Source organism: Lissotriton helveticus, chromosome 8 (genome assembly GCF_964261635.1).
Source record: "Lissotriton helveticus chromosome 8, aLisHel1.1, whole genome shotgun sequence".
NCBI classification, from domain to species: Eukaryota; Metazoa; Chordata; class Amphibia; order Caudata; family Salamandridae; genus Lissotriton; species Lissotriton helveticus.
In genome coordinates, this window is record NC_136069.1 from 1,310,096,479 (window position 1) to 1,310,116,778 (window position 20,300).

Genomic DNA, 20,300 nt, shown 5'->3' on the forward strand with positions numbered 1-20,300 from the left:
CAGAAGGAGGCGGGCGAAAAGCTTTTGAGGTACATCTATAAGACGGATCGGCCTGTAGTTAGCTGGGAGCAGAGGTGAGCCCTTTTTGAAGATCGGTACTATCTCTGCCCCCAGCCAAGTACAGGGGATCTCCATCCCACCCAGGATGGAATTGAATATAATTAAGAAGTACGGACCCCAGATCTCAGGATGGTATCGAAACAAATCTCCAGGGAGTTTGTCGAGACCTGGGGCCTTCCCCAGCGCCAGTCTCTCCATTGCATTCAGTACCTCCCCCAGTGTAAATTCTAGTTTTTCTGCGGGCTCGAATGGGGTATCAGGGACGGTGGAGTCTTGATACAGTTTGGCAAAGTGCGATTCCCAGACAGAGGCAGCGATGTTTGGCTCGACTGCTATTTTAGGTTCACCAGTGCCTGTAGTGACTAGAGCCCAAAATGTTCTTAAGTCCCTGGTTTCAAGTGCCAGCGATAGGTCTTGCCATCTCTCCCAATCCCAATCTGATTTTGCCTGGGCGATGGCTTCCCTATATTTGTGTCTTAAGAGAGCTACCTTGTCCCTACTGTCACCGGACTTTATCATGGAAATCAGCTCCGTTTTTATCTTTTTACAGGTGCCATTGTACCATGCTGAGGTGACCGTCCTCTTCTTCCTAGGCACCACCTCAGGGAAGAAGACCTCTCTTAAGCTTCCCACTAGATCAGCATTGATTTGGGCAAGTTTCTGATTAAAATCAGTGTATGTGGGTTTATTAATTAGTTCCTCCACTTCGGCAAACTTTGGGAGTACCATTTCATACATTTTTGCAACAGACTCTGTGGAATTTACTAATTGGCCCCATCTCACCCTACGTCTATTATTGGATAGAACCAAATCCTCTGTCTCTTCACTTTGATCTGCACTCACCGACCGTTCTTCGGGGGCAGGGTGAACCATAACTAGACAGAGGGCATTATGATCACTATCTGATCTTTCTATGACCCTAAAATCCTCGACCTTGGACCACAAGCCTGTGTCTACCAAAATATAGTCCAGGCGTGATTCTTGGCCCTTCCTATTAAAGGTACACAACGAGGACGTATCTGATGGTGTACGCCCGTTACAGGCCCTCAAAGCAAAGTTCAGGGTCAGAGACATGATCTGCACCGCTAGAGGCGACCATGCTTTTGGGTTAGGGGATTGGCACGGAGGTATCCCCCAGTAGTCTTCTTCTGCGGTTAGACCGCCCTCCTTCAAACCTTCCAGAGGTTCGAAGTGGCAGTTGAAATCCCCGCCCAACAGTATCTTACAGTCAGGGGGTAATTGCCCCAAAAAGGAGGATAAATCATCCAAGGTGGGTGATTCCATCGACACGCTAACTGGACGCCAGTACACATTGACAATCGCCAGATTAAAGGCGTTTGGCTACTTAAGAAGAACACATTGGATGTCCTCCGAGAAAGTTTGTATTATCTCTGCTTGACAGCCAATGTGGCTAGCCACCCAGATAGCAAGACCGCCAGACGGCCTCCCCTTGCCATTCCACCTAGCGTGGATATAGAAGGTTGCGTATCCCGCCCAGGGCAGCGGTTCCCTAGCCCAAGTCTCCTGGAAGAGGCAGATGTCATTGCCAGCAACAAGAGAGCCCCATTCATTAGAATCTATTTTGTTAGCAATGCCTGCCACATTCCAGGATAGGACTTTCATAGATCCCATAAGTGACTTTGAGCCCATTCCCCTCATCCACACAGGACCGCTATCTACTGATGGTGATATGAGTCTATCTAATGATACTCGCTCCGGATGAGAACCCAAATCAAATGAGACTTGGGATACTAGCTCACCAGGAAGTGTCCTCGTGGGTAAGTTAACGGAAGAGGCCAAGTTGAGGGAAGGGGCCAGAGTATTGGTAGTAGACTGACTCGCTATTGGTAATACAACAGAGCTAGGGTTGGTTTGGGCCCTGACAACTGTCCCTGTTTCCTTCAAAACAATATGAAAAGCCTCCCCTTCATTATTCCCCTCAGGAGCAACCATCGGGAGTCAGTCAACCTGATCGAGGCAGCTGTATCTATTGGGATGAGCGTGATTACCCAAGGCGGGAATGTCATGTCGAGGTGGCCTATATCTTGACCCGTCAACAGCATATCCCACCCTAGTCCAGCCATCACTTTCCCCCTGGTGCGGATCCCCGACATTTGGATAGAAAAATGACAGAGGCACCAGTTCTATGGATGTATTCCTTGGACTCCCAAACCAATTGCATATGTGGGGCACAATCTGGGAGTTCCTAAAGCTGACAAGAATACAGTCTCCCTTTCTTTTCTTGATGGTATAACCCAACCCATGGGACCCTCCTAACCATTATGACTTCTCCTCTCAGGTTAGATGGTAGGGGCCTATGGAGATTTAGCCAACTGATGACTTTGTTACTTAGAGAATCAAAGGATTCCACCACGTCACTAGACAGCTCAGGTACCCCAGTCAAAATGATAGTGTAAGCCGCCGCCTCTGGAGGCAGGTTAACTACCTTTGGCCGAGTTTGGGTAAAACTAGACCTGTTGGACTTGTCAACCATTATGTTTGGCGCTTTTTTGCCTCGTTGTGGAAGTCGAGGTAGACAACCTCGACCTTCAAGCAAGGGGTACAGGAATAATTTGCCTAGGGAGGAGTATTGGAGCAGGTTGTGGTGCAGACGCCATCGGGCCATTTACCGTAACAGAGGGAATAGAGTGGGTGTGAATCACAGCAGTGGCAGCACTAGACAGACAAGGGATCCCTTTATTTTTCCCCGGTCACACCGATTGGGCTACATTGCAACCCCTGCTGGTCATTCCTACACCCACTCGATTTTTCCATGGCTAAAAGTCTATCCTCGATACTTTCGAGTTTAACCAGCAAAGGGTCCAATAAGTTCTTAACAATGTTGGTAAACGAGTTAATAATATGGTCCGAGATGTTGGAAGCTCCCTCTCCAGATATGAACGGGCCAACGTGCGAAGGCGTGTGGTTATGAGCAGGTTGTAAAGGGCTCAGCGTGTCGTTGACAACCACAGCAGAGAACATTCCAGAAACATCCGTGATATCCGCAATGGTGTCCCGACTATGTTCTATTTTGGCCTTCTTTGCACCATTAGACTGCCCTAGTCTTTTACTTTTCGGAACCGTGCCCTCCCGAAGACCCTATGATGTGACACAGTGAGTACTTCCCCCCCCCCCCCCCCCTTCCTGAGTTAAGGCTAGATGGGATGTCGAGGGAGACGTCGACTCGTGGGTGGCAAGTACAGAGTCTTGATTTCTTTGTAAGTTAGACGGTGTCCTCAACTGCTGCAGCACTGACTATCGTTTGGTCGATGCTATCCATAAGGGATAAGTGGGTAGCATCCAGCAATTCCAGAGACCTTGCATTCATAGATGAGCCCGTTGAGACTAACTGCGAACTTTCTATCCCCTCTGCTAGTGATTTCTCTAGGGCTGTGAGGCCTTGGTTCCCTACGGTATTCGGCTTAACAAGTAAACTGTCCAAAGTACCTTTAGCCGCCGTGACCGCTTTGCTCCTTGTTTCCCTCGATCCCATGATAAACGTCGCCATGCCTCACAGGAGCCAAGGGCGGTATGAAGATATAGTGATGTACTAAACAAAAATTTAGGGGAATGGCCCGGTCCGGCCTCTCCCGTCCTCTAACGGCCTCAAACGGCCCGCCCTTTGCCCGGGCTTGGCCCGGCACCCGCCCGCGCACGTCCCGCGAGGCGCGTATTTGACAATGATCTTATAGCCAGTGGGTAGGCGGGGCGCTCAGGAAGGAGGCGGGGTCGATGGGGAAGAGTCTCCAGGTGCGGCACAGAGACACGCCGCTAGTGATCCTGGGACTCGCAGTCTCGCTGTAACTGCCGCCGCCCACAATGATGGTCCTTCAGCTCCCTGGGGCACAGGTACAAAACAACACTCCAAGGATCAAAAGTCCGCCCTCACAACTTCGAGCGGCTCCCGCGAAGCGGGGGCCGCGAGTTGTGGTTTTAAGCACCCAGGAGGGGGGCGGGGTCGATGGGGAAGAGTCTCCAGGTGCGGCACAGAGACACGCCGCAAGTGATCCTGGGACTCGCAGTCCCGCTGTAACTGCCGCCGCCCACAATGATGGTCCTTCAGCTCCCTGGGGCACAGGTACAAAACAACACTCCAAGGATCAAAAGTCCGCCCTCACAACTTCGAGCGGCTCCCGCGAAGCGGGGGCCGTGAGTTGTGTTTTTAAGCGCCCAGGAGGGGGGCGGGGTCGATGGGGAAGAGTCTCCAGGTGCGGCACAGAGACACGCCGCTAGTGATCCTGGGACTCGCAGCCCCGCTGTAACTGCCGCCGCCCACAATGATGGTCCTTCAGCTCCCTGGGGCATAGGTACAAAACAACACTCCAAGGATCAAAAGTCCGCCCTCACAACTTCAAGCGGCACCCGTCAACTAGCACACTAGACAACTAGTTGGGTTCAGGGGGCACCGCTAAGGGGACTTCTGTCATGATAAATACAATACTGGAATCAGTATGGATTTATTAAGACAGTGTGTTTGATACCAAACACCATAGGTTTCAATGAAGCCATTATGTAGTTGGGTAATTTTAATGACCAGTGCACAGTACATACCTTAAGATGGCTAGCCTGTCCACTTTCAATATATGGTAAAGGAACTAGACATCACAGGGGCATATCTGCTCATGCAGATATGTACTCACATAAAATATAATGCGCTATGCCTTAGGGCACTAAGGCCTGCTGTAGGGGTGACTTACATATATTGTATGTAGTTACTTTGACATGGTACACAGGGAGTGTGCCATGTTGTGTTTTCACACATAGTATGCACCATGTCACACAGCCTGAAATGGCAGTCTGCATGCAATTTGTTTGGGGCTCCCTTAGAGTGGCATAATACATGCTGCAGCCCTTTGGAACACCCTTCAGTACCCATGCCCAACGTACCAGAGGTACAATATACTAGGGACTTACAGGGGTGCTAAAGTGTTTGCCAATTGTAACACATTTAGCCCATTTTACCTTGTTTTAGGTAAAGAGCACTGGTACTGGGGCCTGGTTAGCAGGGACCCAGATCCCAGATCCCATCCGTACCAATAGTAAAATGTGGGGGTGACCATGAAAAAAAGGGTCACTTTCCTACAGTGTGCACGGACGTCCACGTAGTAGCCTGACAGATGCCCTCCCTAACCCGGGTGGAATGAGCGCTTGAGTCCTATGGAGGCTGCCAGTTTTGAAGATCTTTATGCAGAGGACTATCAATCTAGAGATCACACTTTTCTGCACTGCTGTACCCCTTTTGCTCCCGTGAACCTTACAAAGAGTTCATCATCATCGGGAAGGTGATAAAACAGTTCAACGTGAAACAGCAACACAACATTTGGTAGGTATGCCACTCTGGTCCTGAGCACTAGATTGTCTAAGTAGAAGGTGGTATATGGTTGCCGGACCAACAGGGTTTGCAATTCACGCATGCGACAAGCTGACGTTATTGCTATGAGGAAAACAGTTAAAAGACACAGAGTAGCTACGCATCTGCCCCAATGGGGTGCACATCAAAAATGTTAGAACCAAATTCGGATCCCACTGTAGTATCACAAGGGTTAGGGAGGCAACACATGGGTTAACCTGTTCAAAAAACAAGAATCATAGCAGGTGATCTGAATAACGATGGTTGATTATTTAACTGCAGAAAACCCGAAAGGGTTGACCACTAACTTTAACAGTAGTCACTGCAATGCCCTTCTGTGTTAGAGAAATACTAATCAGCAATACATTAGATAAGAGCACTTGCAAAGATTAGATGTGAAGAGAAGCACACAAAGTGACAACCTTTTCTCATCTTCCACCTTAGATGGTTTTGGTGGACCGACACCTCTCTGCCAAAATGACAACTACCTCGCAAGGGAGATGAAAAGCAGTCAGCTGTCACCATTCAATTTCCACGCATGCAGGTGTAGTTTTAGCAAACCCAGATGCAGGAACGTGAGGAACCAATCACCCTCCTTCCCCCAGGGGCCGAAACGTAGACCATCTACAGCATACCAACAAGCTCATAGAATGAGAATAACCTAATTAATATGTATCTATGAGTTATGTATATTTGGGAACTGACCTATAATAGGCTGGAAAGGTCTTCTTGTACATAACAGTAATTGTGCCCATGTCATACCTTTACCCTGTCCCTCACTTACCAACTCATTACCATTACCCCTTTTTTCCTTTTCACATTGAGAGCACTGTAAATATCATATGCACTATGAATGTTTTTGAGCTATTGCATTGCGAACCATTAATGCTTTGAATTACAATTGCATTTAATGACTATTACTCATTGAAATTAAATTTCCTTTTCCTTGAATCAGACCAATATTGTTAGTGGTGAATTGTTTTCTTGATTTTATATGTGTTTACTATACATGAATTAGAAAGGAACTACCACAACCATTTCTTTAATGTACTGAACTACTGACCCAGGCCGGGTAGTTTTATGGGTTTACCCCGTTAAAACTCAACACGTCTTCTGATGCAGGGCAGAAAGGTTTTTAATGCCAGTTGGATTGCACGGAGCTACAGCAGGTTGATGTGGAGTCCAGATTCCGCCAAAGACCAGAGTCCTCCGATTTCCACCTCTCCCAGATGGCTGTCCCATCCTAGGAATGACGTAATCGTCACTACTGTGAGATCTGGTTCTGTAAGGGAGAGGGGTCTGTTCCTGACCCAATCGCAGTTCGTTAGCCACCGCTGCAGACCGTTAGCAGTTTCCTCCGAGATCTGGAACATATTGAAGAGATTCCCCCGATGCTGCGCCCACTGAAATTGTAGGATGCAGGAGGCCACGAGACCCAGAATGCACAGAGACAGTCTGACCGAAACCAAAAATAGAGGCTTGTCGCTTGTGATAACCCAGAAACTGCAATGTGTTCAGAAAAGCTCCAATGAAAGGGAGAATCTGAGGGAGTCAGGTGTGACTTCGGCATGTTGATAGTGAACCCCAGTCAACACAGAAGGTTTGCGGTAGTCTCGAAGTGGGAGAGGTCAGCCTAGGTCGAGTCCACCTTCAGCAGCCAGCCTTTGAGGTAGGGGAAGACTGGCACATCTGACCTCTTCAGATGAACTGCATCCACTGCCATCACCTGGGTGAACACCCGAGGGGCGCTGTAAAGTCCAAAGGGAAGCACAGTGAACTGAAAGGGCTAGTGGCCTACCGTAAACCGCAGATAGAGCCAGTAGGGCAAGCAGGACAGGAATATGGAAATAAGTGTCCTGCAATTCCAAAGCAACATACAGTCTACTGGGTCCAGGGAAGACAAGACCTGAGCTAATGAGAGCATTATGAATTTCTCCTTTTTGAGGAAGAGATTGACAGTTCGGAGATTGAGGAAAGGACGAAAGCTTGTTGTTTTTGGAAACCAGAAAGCAGCGAGAATAACAACCACAACCTACTTCAGGCACTGGAACCCTCTCTATGGTTTCATTAGCCCAGAGTGTAGTGACCTCCTCGACGAGAACAAACAGATGATCCTCCGTCAGCCGATTGTGAGATGGTGGCGTAGGGGGAGGGGTAGTCTCGAAGCCCCTTCAGACAATTTGCAAAACCCACCTATCCGATGTCATGGACTGCCGCCAACTGGGTGCCCATGGTGGTAAAGGAGCAGATTAGGAGGGTTAGGAAACGGTTGCAGAAGGGGGGTGCAGACTTCCCACACCACTGGCCAATTGACCCACGAAGTCTGTGTGTACTGTGCCCTCGTCCATGCAGGTTGGGTAGCATGCACAGCACAGAGGATCAGCGGGAATCGATGTGGCTGGATGCCCCTTCCGTAGCCACGAAAGGAGCGAAAAACAGACTGAGGTGGATGCGGGCTGCAGACAGGCCTAAGGACCTGGCTGCAGGATGAGAATTCTTAAAGTGCTCGGTCCACCCACTGGACGCTTGTGACACCGAAGGGCAGGACTAGGGGTCGGTGGCCTGGCTAGACTTCTGGCCTCCTGACCCTCAAGGACATTGATGAACCGCGGCCACAGCCCGCAGAGGTTGCTGAACTTGCGGAACCCGCTAGCTGGAATAGGGTTGGTGCGGTTGGAAGCCCCTTCCGTAGCCATGAAAGGAGCCAAAAGCAGACGCAGGCCAGGTTGTAGGACTGAGGCCCAAGGATTTGGCCGTTGCCCACAAATCCTTTAAGTGCTCAAGTGCTGCATTCAGCCTCGTCACCAAAGAGACGTGAGCCATCAAAAGGCATGTCCATGAGGTTTGCATGAACATCCTCTGAAAAGCCAGACGTCCTCAGCCAGGGACACGCCTTATGGTCACCATCGAAGAAATCGCTCAGCTCAGTGAGTCCATTGTGTCCAAACCACAGCGAATTGCGAACTTCGTGGCATCTCTCTGGTCTCATTTTGCTTGGGAGAGCAGGATCGGTCCTCCTCCAGGACCTTAGGCAGTACCTGCGCAACCTTATCCCATACAGAATGGGAATAACAGCACAAAAGGCATGCGGTGTTCACCGACCGAAATGCAAGGCTGGCGTAAGATAACATTTTCTTCCCAACGGGCTCCAGCCATTTGGATTCCCTGTCCGGACCGGCAGAAGGGAATGCGCCACAGGAAGTGGAAGCCTGGATCACCAAGCTTTGGGGGGTGGGGTGGGCAGTGAGGAAAACTGGGTTGCATGGTGCAGGGCGATGGCGGCGTGCAATAGTTCTATTCCCAGGAGGCCTTGTGGTGGGTTTGGACCAGGTGCCCAGAAGGTCTGTTAAGGCCTCATTATTGGGCAGCAAGGGTTCCGATGAGGAGCCACCAGGCTGCAGGACCTCAGTCAAGACATTCGTCTTGACTGCCACTGTAAGAAGCTGCAGGTCCAGGTCCTCCGCAGCCCCACCCACCCCATAGCAAACGACGTCCCATCCTCCATAGCCAGGTTAGGGGGAGACAGCATGCCAGAATCTGGGGAGGTGTCCAGGCAACTGGCATTACCCAGCTCCTCACACCAGTCCAAGTCCTGGGGCTGAGGGATTTCTAAGGGATCCTGCTCCCCCTTGCAATCCTCTTCCTCCAACCCTAAATCTTCAGAAAGAGGCTGGTTAGCCGGTATGAAGCCATACGGCTCCGCCTGCCTCGGTGGATGCCAGACCGGCTCCATATCGTCTGAAATGAGGATGGGGGAGGCGGCGCCAGAGACCATGTTCGGTTGCGTAGGTTGCAGTAGTGTCATAAAATTCCGGGGGCTCTTGCCCCAGGAAGGGAGGGAGACGCGAAATCGACCCAGGTGCCTGCTCCACGTAACGGGGCTTAGAACGCTGAGGCACCTCCAACTCGCCGAAAGGCGGATAAGGTGTAGTCGAAGCTCTTGTGCCTCTTACCTGACTACTTCGACGAAGAGAACTTTGAGCCCCCGGAACGATGCACGGACCTTCTTCTCGACCGGGAGCAAGATGGACGAGACGACCTCCGCGGTGCGGGACAGGCCGCGAACAGCTTCAGCAACCGCTCCTCAAAGCCTTTGGCGCCATGGCCCGGCAATCTGAGCACGACATCGTGTAGTGGTCGCGCTCCAGGCACCAGAAACACATGAGATGGGGATCAGTTATCGACATGGCGCGGTGACAGTCGCTGCACGGCTTGAACCCCAAAGTCTTCCTACTGGGCATTCCTAACACACCATAAGGAGTCGACAAAAGGTAAAAAAAAAAAAGTCCATGGGGGGTAGCTCTCTTCAACAGATCAGCGCTGGCTGGCGCGGGTGCGCCGGAGTGGCGGTTATATTGACGACGCGGATGTCAAGACGCGGATAAACATGACAACTACGACGTCACGCGGAGTTGACCAACGCCACCTACTGTCACGCGGAGTTGACAGACGCCACATACTGGCAAATAGGGGTACTGCTATCAAAAATCTTCTGAATCCAGCCTGACGCCTAGAAGTTCAAAGATGAGGAATCTGCAGCTAGATGTCTCTATCAGATTGGGGGTGTACTAGGGAAAGAGTTAGGCGTTCAACCTGCTCGTGGAAGCTTGCACCACAAGACTCTGGGAAGTAGCGTGCTGGAGGTGTAAAGATATAGCAGGTCTGTGCTGCCTGGCAATTTGTTTACTCACAGGCAGGCCAGATCCAGGTTTGGACCATGTGTCCTTTAAAGTATTAGTCAGGCCCTCATTCGACAGGAGGAGCAGCTTTAAAGAAGTCTGCCCAGGCTGCAAGAGTTCAGTGAGAAAATGTGTTTTAACTCTGCAAATGGCAGTTGGAGAGCTAGTACTCCACAGCCCTCCGGATGGCAATGGCAAAAGACACCGACTCCTCTATGGAAGGGCCAGGTGGAGAGTTTAGGCCAGTGTCAGGGGATGCAGCTACCCAACTGGTATCTTGAAGATCCAGAAATAAATTCTCTTCTTCATAAATTTGGGTATAGGCATCCCCATCATCACCATCATGGGGTTCTGCATCTGAATAACATTGGTAGCAGCAATGTACTATTCAAGTTCGAGAGGGGTGGAATGGGCTGTGTTGGAGATCAAAATAGGTGCGACGTTGGTTGAGATAACTGTGGATTTGTTTCAGAGTCCATAAGGACAATAGGTTATTCTTCCAGTGTCGGTGGCTTTGGCGACGAAGCACAGGGACCCGGCAAAGATCTCAGTGCTGAGAGAGAATTCAAGACAGAAGTCATTCCGGAGTCAGGACGGGCCCCTCAGTGGGGTCAAGTGACCCAGTCAGCATCTGGGATGGATCGCCCTGCAGTAGTCCAACTGGAGACCACCTTGGATCATCGGGCCTGTAGGCACAGCAGAGGGAGCTGGTAGGATGCTGAACATATGCAACAAGGCTCCATTGAAGGCTTGGATCTGTTGATGGCTCATACAAGGACCCGGGAATTCAGGTTGGATTGAACCAAGCTGAGGGATCAGGCCCACAGTGGAGGACCGGGACCTATATCCATAGAACACTGATATCCACACAACTTCTCTTGACCAGAGTGGCGCAGAAGAAGGTGAGTCATGTTTAGACTGCTTATGGTATTTCTTGGACTTCAACTAATCTGACTACTTGGAGTGGGAAAAGAGCCTTTCTCGAGAACTCATTTGCGTCCTCAAGCAAGACCAGTTCTTATGCGTTGACAGGCCCTTACATGCTTTCCGAAAGTGTTAAGCCACATAGAGCTTTGCCTGGGGGTCTCGGATGGTCTACGGGTTCATACTGGTGCAGTTGTCACAGGACTTCGAGTCATGTGAGGAACCTAGAGACATACCTGGTGGGGGTCTGTCACCATCATCTGCTTATGGAAGTCCATGCAGGGTTCGACGCCTGTAATTTTTTTTTGGGGGGGGGGGGAGGAGCGACATGTCCCTTACACATTGTATATAACGTTGTCAGAAATAAGTTCTGTCAAAAGACAAAGTAAGGAAGCGAGCTCCAGATCTGCACATCAAGGCGTAGTAAGAAAGGAACCATCAACACGCTGGGTTGTGGCTGTATGTGGTTCTGGAGTCATTTCCAGGGCTGGACGTAAATGAACAAGGCACCTACAGTAGTGCAAGGATATTGCAGCGAAAATTGAATATGCTACTTACCAGTATGCATCTGTTCTTGGCATGTAGGGCTGCTAACATTCATATCTGTAGCATAGATCGCCGCCTAGTGTTGGGTCCGGATGATTGCACATTGTTGTCCTGGAAGAGTCTTCGAAGTATCACGAGATAGGTGGCTCCTCCCCTGGACTACAGTGCGCATGGGCATCGACTCCATCCCCAGATTGTTTTTAGCCATTGTGGCAAAGATGGAGTGTAACTGAAAACGTGAAGGCCATGCTAGAGATGAAATGCAAGAAAAGTCTGCAGCCGCTACGGGCGCCGGGGAGGAGGGCGGGCGATATGAATGTTAGCAGCCCTACATGCCAAGAACAGATGCATACTGGTAAGTAGCATATTCAGTTCGAGGCATGTGGGCTGCTAAATTCATATCTGTAGCATAGAATACATAGCAGTCCCTCCATTAACGACGGCCGCCCGTGCCAGCTTCAGAAGTCTGAAAAAGTGTTTTAAGAACAGCCTGTCCTACAGCTGCCTGCTGTTTGGAATGCACATCTACACAGTAATGTTTGGTAAACGTATGTGGTGTAGACCATGTGGCTGCCCTACAAATGTCTTCCAAAGGAATGTTACCCAGGAATGCCATGGAGGCCCCCAGCTTGCGTGTGGAGTGTGCTCTGGGGGGGACCGTTAAAGTGCGCTTAGCCTTCTGATAGCAAATCTGAATACACTTAACGATCCACCTGGCGGTTCCTGCTTTGGAAATGGGGTTGCCTTTATACTGGGCTGCGAAGGCAACAAAGAGTTGCTGTGTCTTTCTAAAAGTTTGTGTTCTGTCAATGTAGTACATAAGCGCTCTTTTGACATCCAGCGTATGGAGCATCCTTTCTGCTACCGTTTCTGGGTTGGGAAAGAATGTGGGCAGTTCGATCGTTTGATTGACCTGAAACTGCGACACCACCTTGGGGAGAAATTTGGGGTTAGTGCGCAGCATCACCCTGTTTGAATGAATTTGTATAAATGGCTCTTGAATGGTGAGCGCCTGTAGCTCACTAACACGTCGTAGAGACGTTATGGCAATGAGAAAAGCCACTTTCCATGTGAGGAACTGAAGCTCACATGAATGCAGAGGTTCAAATGGGGGACCCATCAATCTGGTGAGCACCACATTGAGGTTCCACACAGGACCTGGCGGGGTCCTGGGAGGGATGACCCGCTTCAGCCCTTCCAGGAAAGCTTTAATGGCAGGCACCCTGAAGACAGAGAGATGCTGCCTGTTTTGGAGATAAGCCGCTATGGCGGATAAGTGTATCCGAATGGAAGCGTATGCTAGATTGCATTTGTACAGATGCAACAGATAGCAGATGATATTAGGAATGGATGCATCGAGCGGGTTGATAGCGTGCTCGGTACAGTAGATGACAAACCGCTTCCATTTTGCTGCATAGCAAGCTCTGGTGGTGGGCTTCCTTGCCTCCCGGATGATGTCCATGCATTCAGGGGGCAAATCAAGGTAGCCAAACTCTAGGACCTCAGGAGCCAGATCGCCAGATTGAGCTGCTGCGGATCTGGGTGCTGAATGTCGCCACGGTTCTGCGTTAAGAGCTGGGGTGTGAGGCGCAGTCTTTGATGCGGTACCACGGAGAGTTCGAGGAACGTGGTGTACCACGGTTGTCGCGCCCACGTTGGAGCAACTAGGATGAGCGTCAGCGAGTGTTGCTTTAGCTTTTTTGCCACCAGCGGAATGAGAGGCGCTGGGGGAAAAGCGTACGCAAATCTGCCTGACCAGTTCATCCATATCGCATTGCCCTGCGATAGTGGGTGAGGGAACCTGGCGGCAAAGCTTTGGCATTTTGCGTTTTCCTCCGTGGCAAACAGGTCTATCTCTGGATGACCCCACTGCTGGAAGTACGGGCGGAGTACTGATGGATGTAACTCCCACTCGTGCATCTGGTGGCTGTACCTGCTGAGCAGATCCGCCATCTGATTGTCCGTGCCCGGGAGGTGTTCCGCCATGAGGAAGATGTTCCTCTGAATGGCCCACTTCCACATGCTCTGAGCCAGATGAGACAACTGTGGAGAGTGCGTACCTCCCTGCTTTTGAATGTAGTACATGGCTGTCATGTTGTCCGTCCGGATCAACACGACTTTGTTGCACAGATGTACTTTGAAGGACTTGAGTGCCATGAAGATTGCCATCAGCTCCAAGTAGTTGATGTGCATCTTCCTTTGTTGTGTTGTCCATAGTCCCTGCACTGTATAGTGGAGCACATGAGCTCCCCATCCCTGGAGAGATGCGTCCGTTGTTAGTGTAATCTGTGGCACAGGCTCCTGGAACGGTCGGCCCTTGCAAAGGTTGTGTGGATTCCACCAATGCAGAGAGCTGTATGCCCGACCCGTCACCAACACTAGGTCGTTTAGCTGTCCCTGAGCCTGAGTCCACTGATGCGCTAAGCATTCTTGGAGCGGACGCATATGGAGTCTCGCGTGCGGGACTATGAAGATGGAGGAGGCCATCATGCCTATCAACTGCATGAACACTCTCGCTGGGAGTGAGTGTTGCGGTCTGAACTTTTGGATCAGCGCCTGGATGTTGTCGATCCTCGCTGGGTTTGGCTGAGCTGTGGCAGCCAGGGTATTGATGGTCGCGCCTAAATACTGCCGCACATGGGCCGGCTGAAGGTGTGACTTCGGGTAGTTCAGTGTAAATCCTAGACTGTGAAGGAAGTGAATGGTGTGGGACATGTCTGTGGCGCACTGCTGGGCTGACTTTGCCTGCACGAGCCAGTCGTCCAGATAAGGGTAGACATGTATACCCTGTCTTCGGAGGTGTGCCGCCACTGTCGCTAGACATTTTGTGAACACTCTGGGAGCAGTGGTCACTCCGAAGGGGAGTACCTTGAACTGGTAATGCCTGTTTTGGATGGTGAACCTGAGGTACTTTCTGTGGGATGGGTGGAGTGGTATGTGAAAGTAAGCATCCTTGAGGTCCAAGGTTGCTAGGAAGTCTCCCTGTTGTAACAAGGGAAGAACCTGCTGCAGTGTCAACATGTGGAAGTGTTCTGAAAGAATGTACTGGTTTAAGGGGCGTAGGTCTAGAATCGGTCTGAGTGAGCCGTCCTTTTTTGGGATTAAGAAGTACAGGGAATAAACCCCCGTGCCTTCTTCCTCCACTGGCAGGAGCTCTATTGCGCCTTTTTGCAGCATTACCAGAACCTCCTGCTGCAATAAGTGCAAGTGCTCTGCTGACATAGGACGGTGTTTTGGGGGCATGGGTGGTGGGGTGGATGTCAGCTCCAAACAATAGCCGAACTGGATAAGTTTCCTGACCCACCTGTCTGTGGTGATGGACTTCCAGACTGGCAGGAACTGTTGGATTCTCCCCCCGACAGGTGTTGGATGGTCGGGGGCAGTGACAGGGAGTCACTGTTTGTTGGCGGCAGAGGAACGGGAACTGTTGTTGCCTCTGCCTCTACCCTTGGCACTGTTTCCTCTGTATCCACCTCTGCCCTGCTTGCTGTAGGAGGATTGCGCACCACCTTCATTGAATGGCGTCTGCTGCGACATGTGCACCCTGTTAACACCTCGATTGCCTGAGCGACGAAAAGTGTTTCCTCTAAATTGTTGTGACTGGAGAGCTCCCATGGACTTGGCAGTCTCGGTATCTTTCTTGATCTTCTCCAGGGTGGTGTCCACCTCTGGGCCAAACAACCTGTCTGGATTAACGGGCTGGTTGAGGATAGTAGTTTGAATTTCTGGCTTGAATCCCGAGATGCGGAGCCATGCCTGACGCCTCAACATCACACTAGTGTTGATCGCTCTCGCTGCTGTGTCCGCAACATCTAGCGCACACTTTATCGCAGCGTTGGAGATGAGCTTCCCCTCCTGGATAAGCATTTCAGCTCCCTCTTTAAACTGGTCTGGGAGGTGTTGTAACAGCTGCTCTAGGGTGTCGTAGTGTGCCCTATCGTATCTGGCCAACAGAGCCTGCGTGTTTGAAATGCGCCATATGTTGGCCGCCTGAGCTGCTACCCTCTTCCCAGATGCCTCCAGCACTTTTGACTCTTTGTCCGGGGGAGGAGCTTCACCCGTGGTCTGGGAGTTTGCCCTCTTGCGGGCATTAGAGACCACCAGAGAGTCCAAAGGCAACTGGCCCCTAATGTAGGTCGGGTCGCCAGGTGCCGGTCTGTATTTCTTCTCAATGCGTGGGTTGACAACCCGTGATCTTGTGGGTTCCTTGAAAAAGTCTGCCGCATGCTTAAGGACCCCTTTCAACATTGGGAGAGTCTTGACAGTTTTTTCAGCAGTAGAGAAAGTGTCAAAAAGGAAGTCCACCTCCACGGGGTCAGCATGCATTTCCACTTTATGGTTTGTAGCTGCCCTTTCAATTAAGGCATTAAATGCCGCAGAGTCCTCAGTGGGAGACGGCTTCACGTTATAAACCTGAGGATCCTGGACCGTCTGCTGGTCCCCTTGATCACCAGTGTCCATCCATGAGTCCTGCTGCTCATCAGGCTCTGTATGAGCAGGACAATTGTACTCCTCATCTTGCTCCCCTCCATCCCCATCAGAGTATGTGGGTGAAGGTGTTGCACTCCTCCTATTCTGAGGAAGAATCTGCTCCACCAGAACTGGTGTTTCTGCTGCAGGCTTCTTACGTTTCAGAGGAATGGTAAACGACCGCAAAGGTTGGGAAGTAATCTTCCTCTTGTACAGCGTGAGTTTCCCGGTGTCGGCATCGATGAAATGCTCCGACCGTTCTTCAACCAAAGGGTGCCGATGACCCACAGTCCCAACCGGTTGAGTGGACGGCGACACAGTGTCCTTGGGCACCGACCGCGGTGCAAAGGCCTTCGGCGCCACCTTAGGCGGCAACGTGTAGAGTAGTGGTGCCGATGTGGTCTTTGGTGTGTCTGCCGGCTTCGGTGCGGAAGGAGTCTTCGGTTCCGATGCCAAAGCCTTGTCCTTAAGGTGCTTGAGGGAGTCCGAGACCTGCTTCGTAAAGGAAGCGGACGGTTTCGTCGATCCGACCGATGTTCTTGGTCCGCCCCCAGGGGAAGACCCGAGCGTGGACGACTTGTGTTTGTCCGGCCGAGGCGCAGGAGCACCCTTGACTGGTGCGCTTCGAGCGCTGTCCACTGCCGCAGACGTCGATGCCGACTGCTTCGGATCGACAGGTTTTCCTTTAGGAGTCACGACCCCAGACCGTGGGTCTGCGCCCTTCACCGACTTCGCGTCAACGGGCCCCTTGGTCTTCGGCACGACAGACTGTCCCGAGGGAGGCTTGACAGTCTTCTTGGATGTTGGCTTGTCCACCTTGGTTGACACCGGCTCGACGGGCTTCTTCGAGCTTGGCTCCTTAACCACCTTCGGCACCTTTGCCTGGTCGCCAGCTTGTATCGGTTTGTAGGCCCCCGAAGACGACGCCGTCGGCACCGGAGCGGACGTCTTCGGTTTCGATGGCGTGTCGGCCATCTTTGTTTTCATCGATACCGAGGGTTTCAGTTTCGGTTTCGATTTCAGCAATGGCGGCTCCGCGGAGGTGTCCGTAGCCGGGCCGGAAGGCGGGGCCGTGGATCGAGGTGTAAGGTCTTGGGTAAGGCCGCGTGGCGATCCCGTGACCTGAGCCATTGTAAGAGTACGAACGGGGCATAGCTCTTCCTCCGAGCTATCTTCCATGGCCCCATATGCTTCGTCGTCATCCCCTACCTTCTCGACGATTTCCTCAATGTCGGGACTGTGGACGTCCGCTCCGTCGTCGGACTCGACCTCCACCGGGGTAGGGGAAATCTGCAGGTGACGCACTTGCTCGTCTTCCGCGGGGTCGTCAAAGATGTCCACCGGTGCCGGAGCCGATCGCTGGGCCTCAAGGCGCGCCACGCGCCAAAGCTTGATCGTCTTCTTTGATCGAAATCTGGAACAGGCCATACAGTTGGCCTCGTCGTGGTCCGGCGACAGGCACTTGTTGCACACAGGATGGACGTCAATGTGTGGGTACTTGGATCCACACACGGGACATTTCTTGAATGGACTCCGCTCCATGCCGTCGAAGTCTTGCTGCGTCGACTAGGCCCGATCACCGAAGAGTCACACGACCCCCCGGATATCAGACTCCACGAGCTGGAAGATAGACGGGACCGAACGCGAACAATACCGACGGTACAAAGAAGGCCTTTTGGCCTTGAAAAAGTTCTATCACGATTCCGAACAGGAGACGTCGAAATCACATCCGAACCCAATGGCGGAAAAAAACAATCTGGGGATGGAGTCGATGCCCATGCGCACTGTAGTCCAGGGGAGGAGCCACCTATCTCGTGATACTTCGAAGACTCTTCCAGGACAACAATGTGCAATCATCCGGACCCAACTCTAGGCGGCGATCTATGCTACAGATATGAATTTAGCAGCCCACATGCCTCGAACTCTCCAGATCATGTCTGTCGCCTGGGGGGTTTCCACAAGGTGAGGAATCTGCAGTTAGGAGTATCCATCAGAAATTTAGTGTCTTTCACTTTATAATTAGCCATCATTGTAAGGTTTAGCCACTTGCTGGGGTATTTGAAGACTGTACTCAGAGGAAAAATGTGGCTAACTATATCTTAACATTTTACTAACCTAGACCACCTTTTATTAAAATACCATCAATTTTGATGTTGCAACAAAGAGAGGTAGGGTTGAAACAAGCTGTAAAAGTGCTGCAGCATTTTATTTTCACCAGCCATTCCTAACTTTGAATTTTTAAAGCTCTGGCGCCTTATTTTGAGGCCATATGTACATTTCAGAACAGCATCCTCTGTAGGAACTATTGTTTGCATCAGGTGCACCTGGACCACAATAGTGTGGCACTCCAATTGTAGTCCCAAGGTACTCCATTTGGACACTCTACTCTCTGTAGGTTGCAAGGAGTTTTTGTCAATGCTTATTCAGCTCCCTCCCTGCACCCCAAGCACAGAAGGTTCAAACTTTTGATTGAGCTGTGCATTAGTCGTAACACCATAGGTTTATCACAACAAGGTCAGTCCTAGCTACATAAAAGAAGTCCTGTGGTAACTATGCTTACTCACTAATTAGAAAAAAAACTGGAACTAGAGATTTCTGTGAAGTTATTCCAAGCATTTATCTTTATGTTCTGCACTTTATTTGTAAAACTGCAGACCTAAAATGATTTGGCAAAGAATAAGCACAGAGTTTTTTCAGGAAAAAGGTACAGTTAGATGACTTGCATATTTTGAAAGGGAGTGAAAGAAAAAAATGTATGTGTTGACTGTTTGGTAACTTGTTTACCACTTTCCAACAATTATGTTTGTAATCCATTACACAAAAATTACGAAAAAAACAAATCAATCATATACACAATACAAAAGACATTATTACCTTTAACCCTGGTGCAGGGTGAAAGCCTTCAACTATTTTACTGTTGTCAAAAAGACTGTACGCTCCATCACGTATTGCCACCACTCCGCGACTCCGGCAGTAAATGTCAATACAATACATGTTCCTGAAGGCCAATCTGATGTGGGTGGGTGATTGGGGCAGGATTGAGAAACATTGATACGCAGTGTTTGTCCGCTGTGTAAGACCCAGCATTGGCACAGTTGGGAGTTTATTGATGGCATTTAATGGAGCCTGGGTATCAAATAAAATCTGCAAGAGAAAACACACCAAGTAAAGGAAATCAGAGAAACCAAATAAATAAACAGCTGCATTTATTCATCAACTCATTTATAGCAGGCTGACATTTTATAGATGTAATACTGCCAAAAGTAAATTTGTGCAGCAATGCGCCCCATATACAGGTTTGTAAATTCCTGAAAACAATAAGAACACAGGACATGAAGTGCAATTTTTAATCACAAATCAACTTAAATTGCATGTGCGGATGTTAATAACTGGTTGCCTACATTACAATTCTTGCTCAATAGAGTGAACAGTTAGGGAAGGGAAATAAAGCAGACTTAGGGAGAGCAGGTCTGTGCATCAACATGTAGTGATAGGACTGGAAAGGATAATGCAGCGAACAGCCTTATTGCCCACACTGTGCTAGGAAGTATCACTTTTAATAAATGTTACCTACCAATGAGGACCATCTCTAGTGTGAGGTACACCTAAAAGCATCATCTGTGGAAAAAGCTGTAATTTGCTCAACCAATCAGCAGGCATAGAATGCTGGAAGTAAGCATGGTAGCACACCTGCATTCTAAGCGCAGTGAGTGTGTGAAACAAGGACAAGAAATATACGTTGACCATTAGTGTGTCGATTTTACTGTGTTGGGATATATTTGCAAGATAGATGTCATTATTACAACTCACATTCTGTCCTTTGTTAAAAGCTGTTAATTGTACTATTCTCTCATGCGCCTTCCACCCATCCGGCTAGGGTTCATTATTGTGGGCTTAAAATCAACAAAAATGAAAGGTGTGACCAGAGCGCTGTAAGACCTAGTAACACTAACTTGAGGGGAATGAAACTAGATTATGAATTGGCAGAAACCTAGCACAGTGAGGACGTGGTACTCGTCATTTGAAATGGGGACATGAACACTATAAGCTGCTATGTGGCATGCATTGTTTTATGAAATGGACTAAACATAACAAAACAAATAACAAATGTCACGGATACGGTTAAATGAAAAAGACATAGAACAGTGACCACAGGTGTGTTTAGAAAGTCTAATGTTTTGAAAAGTAAACATTTAGGTTGCAGAATTTATTAAACCATATGCGGCTTTCCATCCTTCAATTATTCAGAGAATCTGTTTCCAGCAACTTAC

General features: G+C 50.0%; 1 protein-coding gene across 2 annotated transcripts in view; it reads right to left on the reverse strand.

The window, feature by feature from the left end:
- Window positions 1–20,300, reverse strand: part of MED14 (mediator complex subunit 14) — a 941,548-nt gene that overhangs the window by 331,048 nt on the left and 590,200 nt on the right. For both annotated transcript variants that reach the window (XM_078658290.1, XM_078658289.1), the window contains exon 21: window positions 18,904–19,173. In XM_078658290.1, the coding sequence (XP_078514416.1) occupies window positions 18,904–19,173 (270 nt within the window). The remainder of the gene's footprint in view (window positions 1–18,903; window positions 19,174–20,300) is intronic.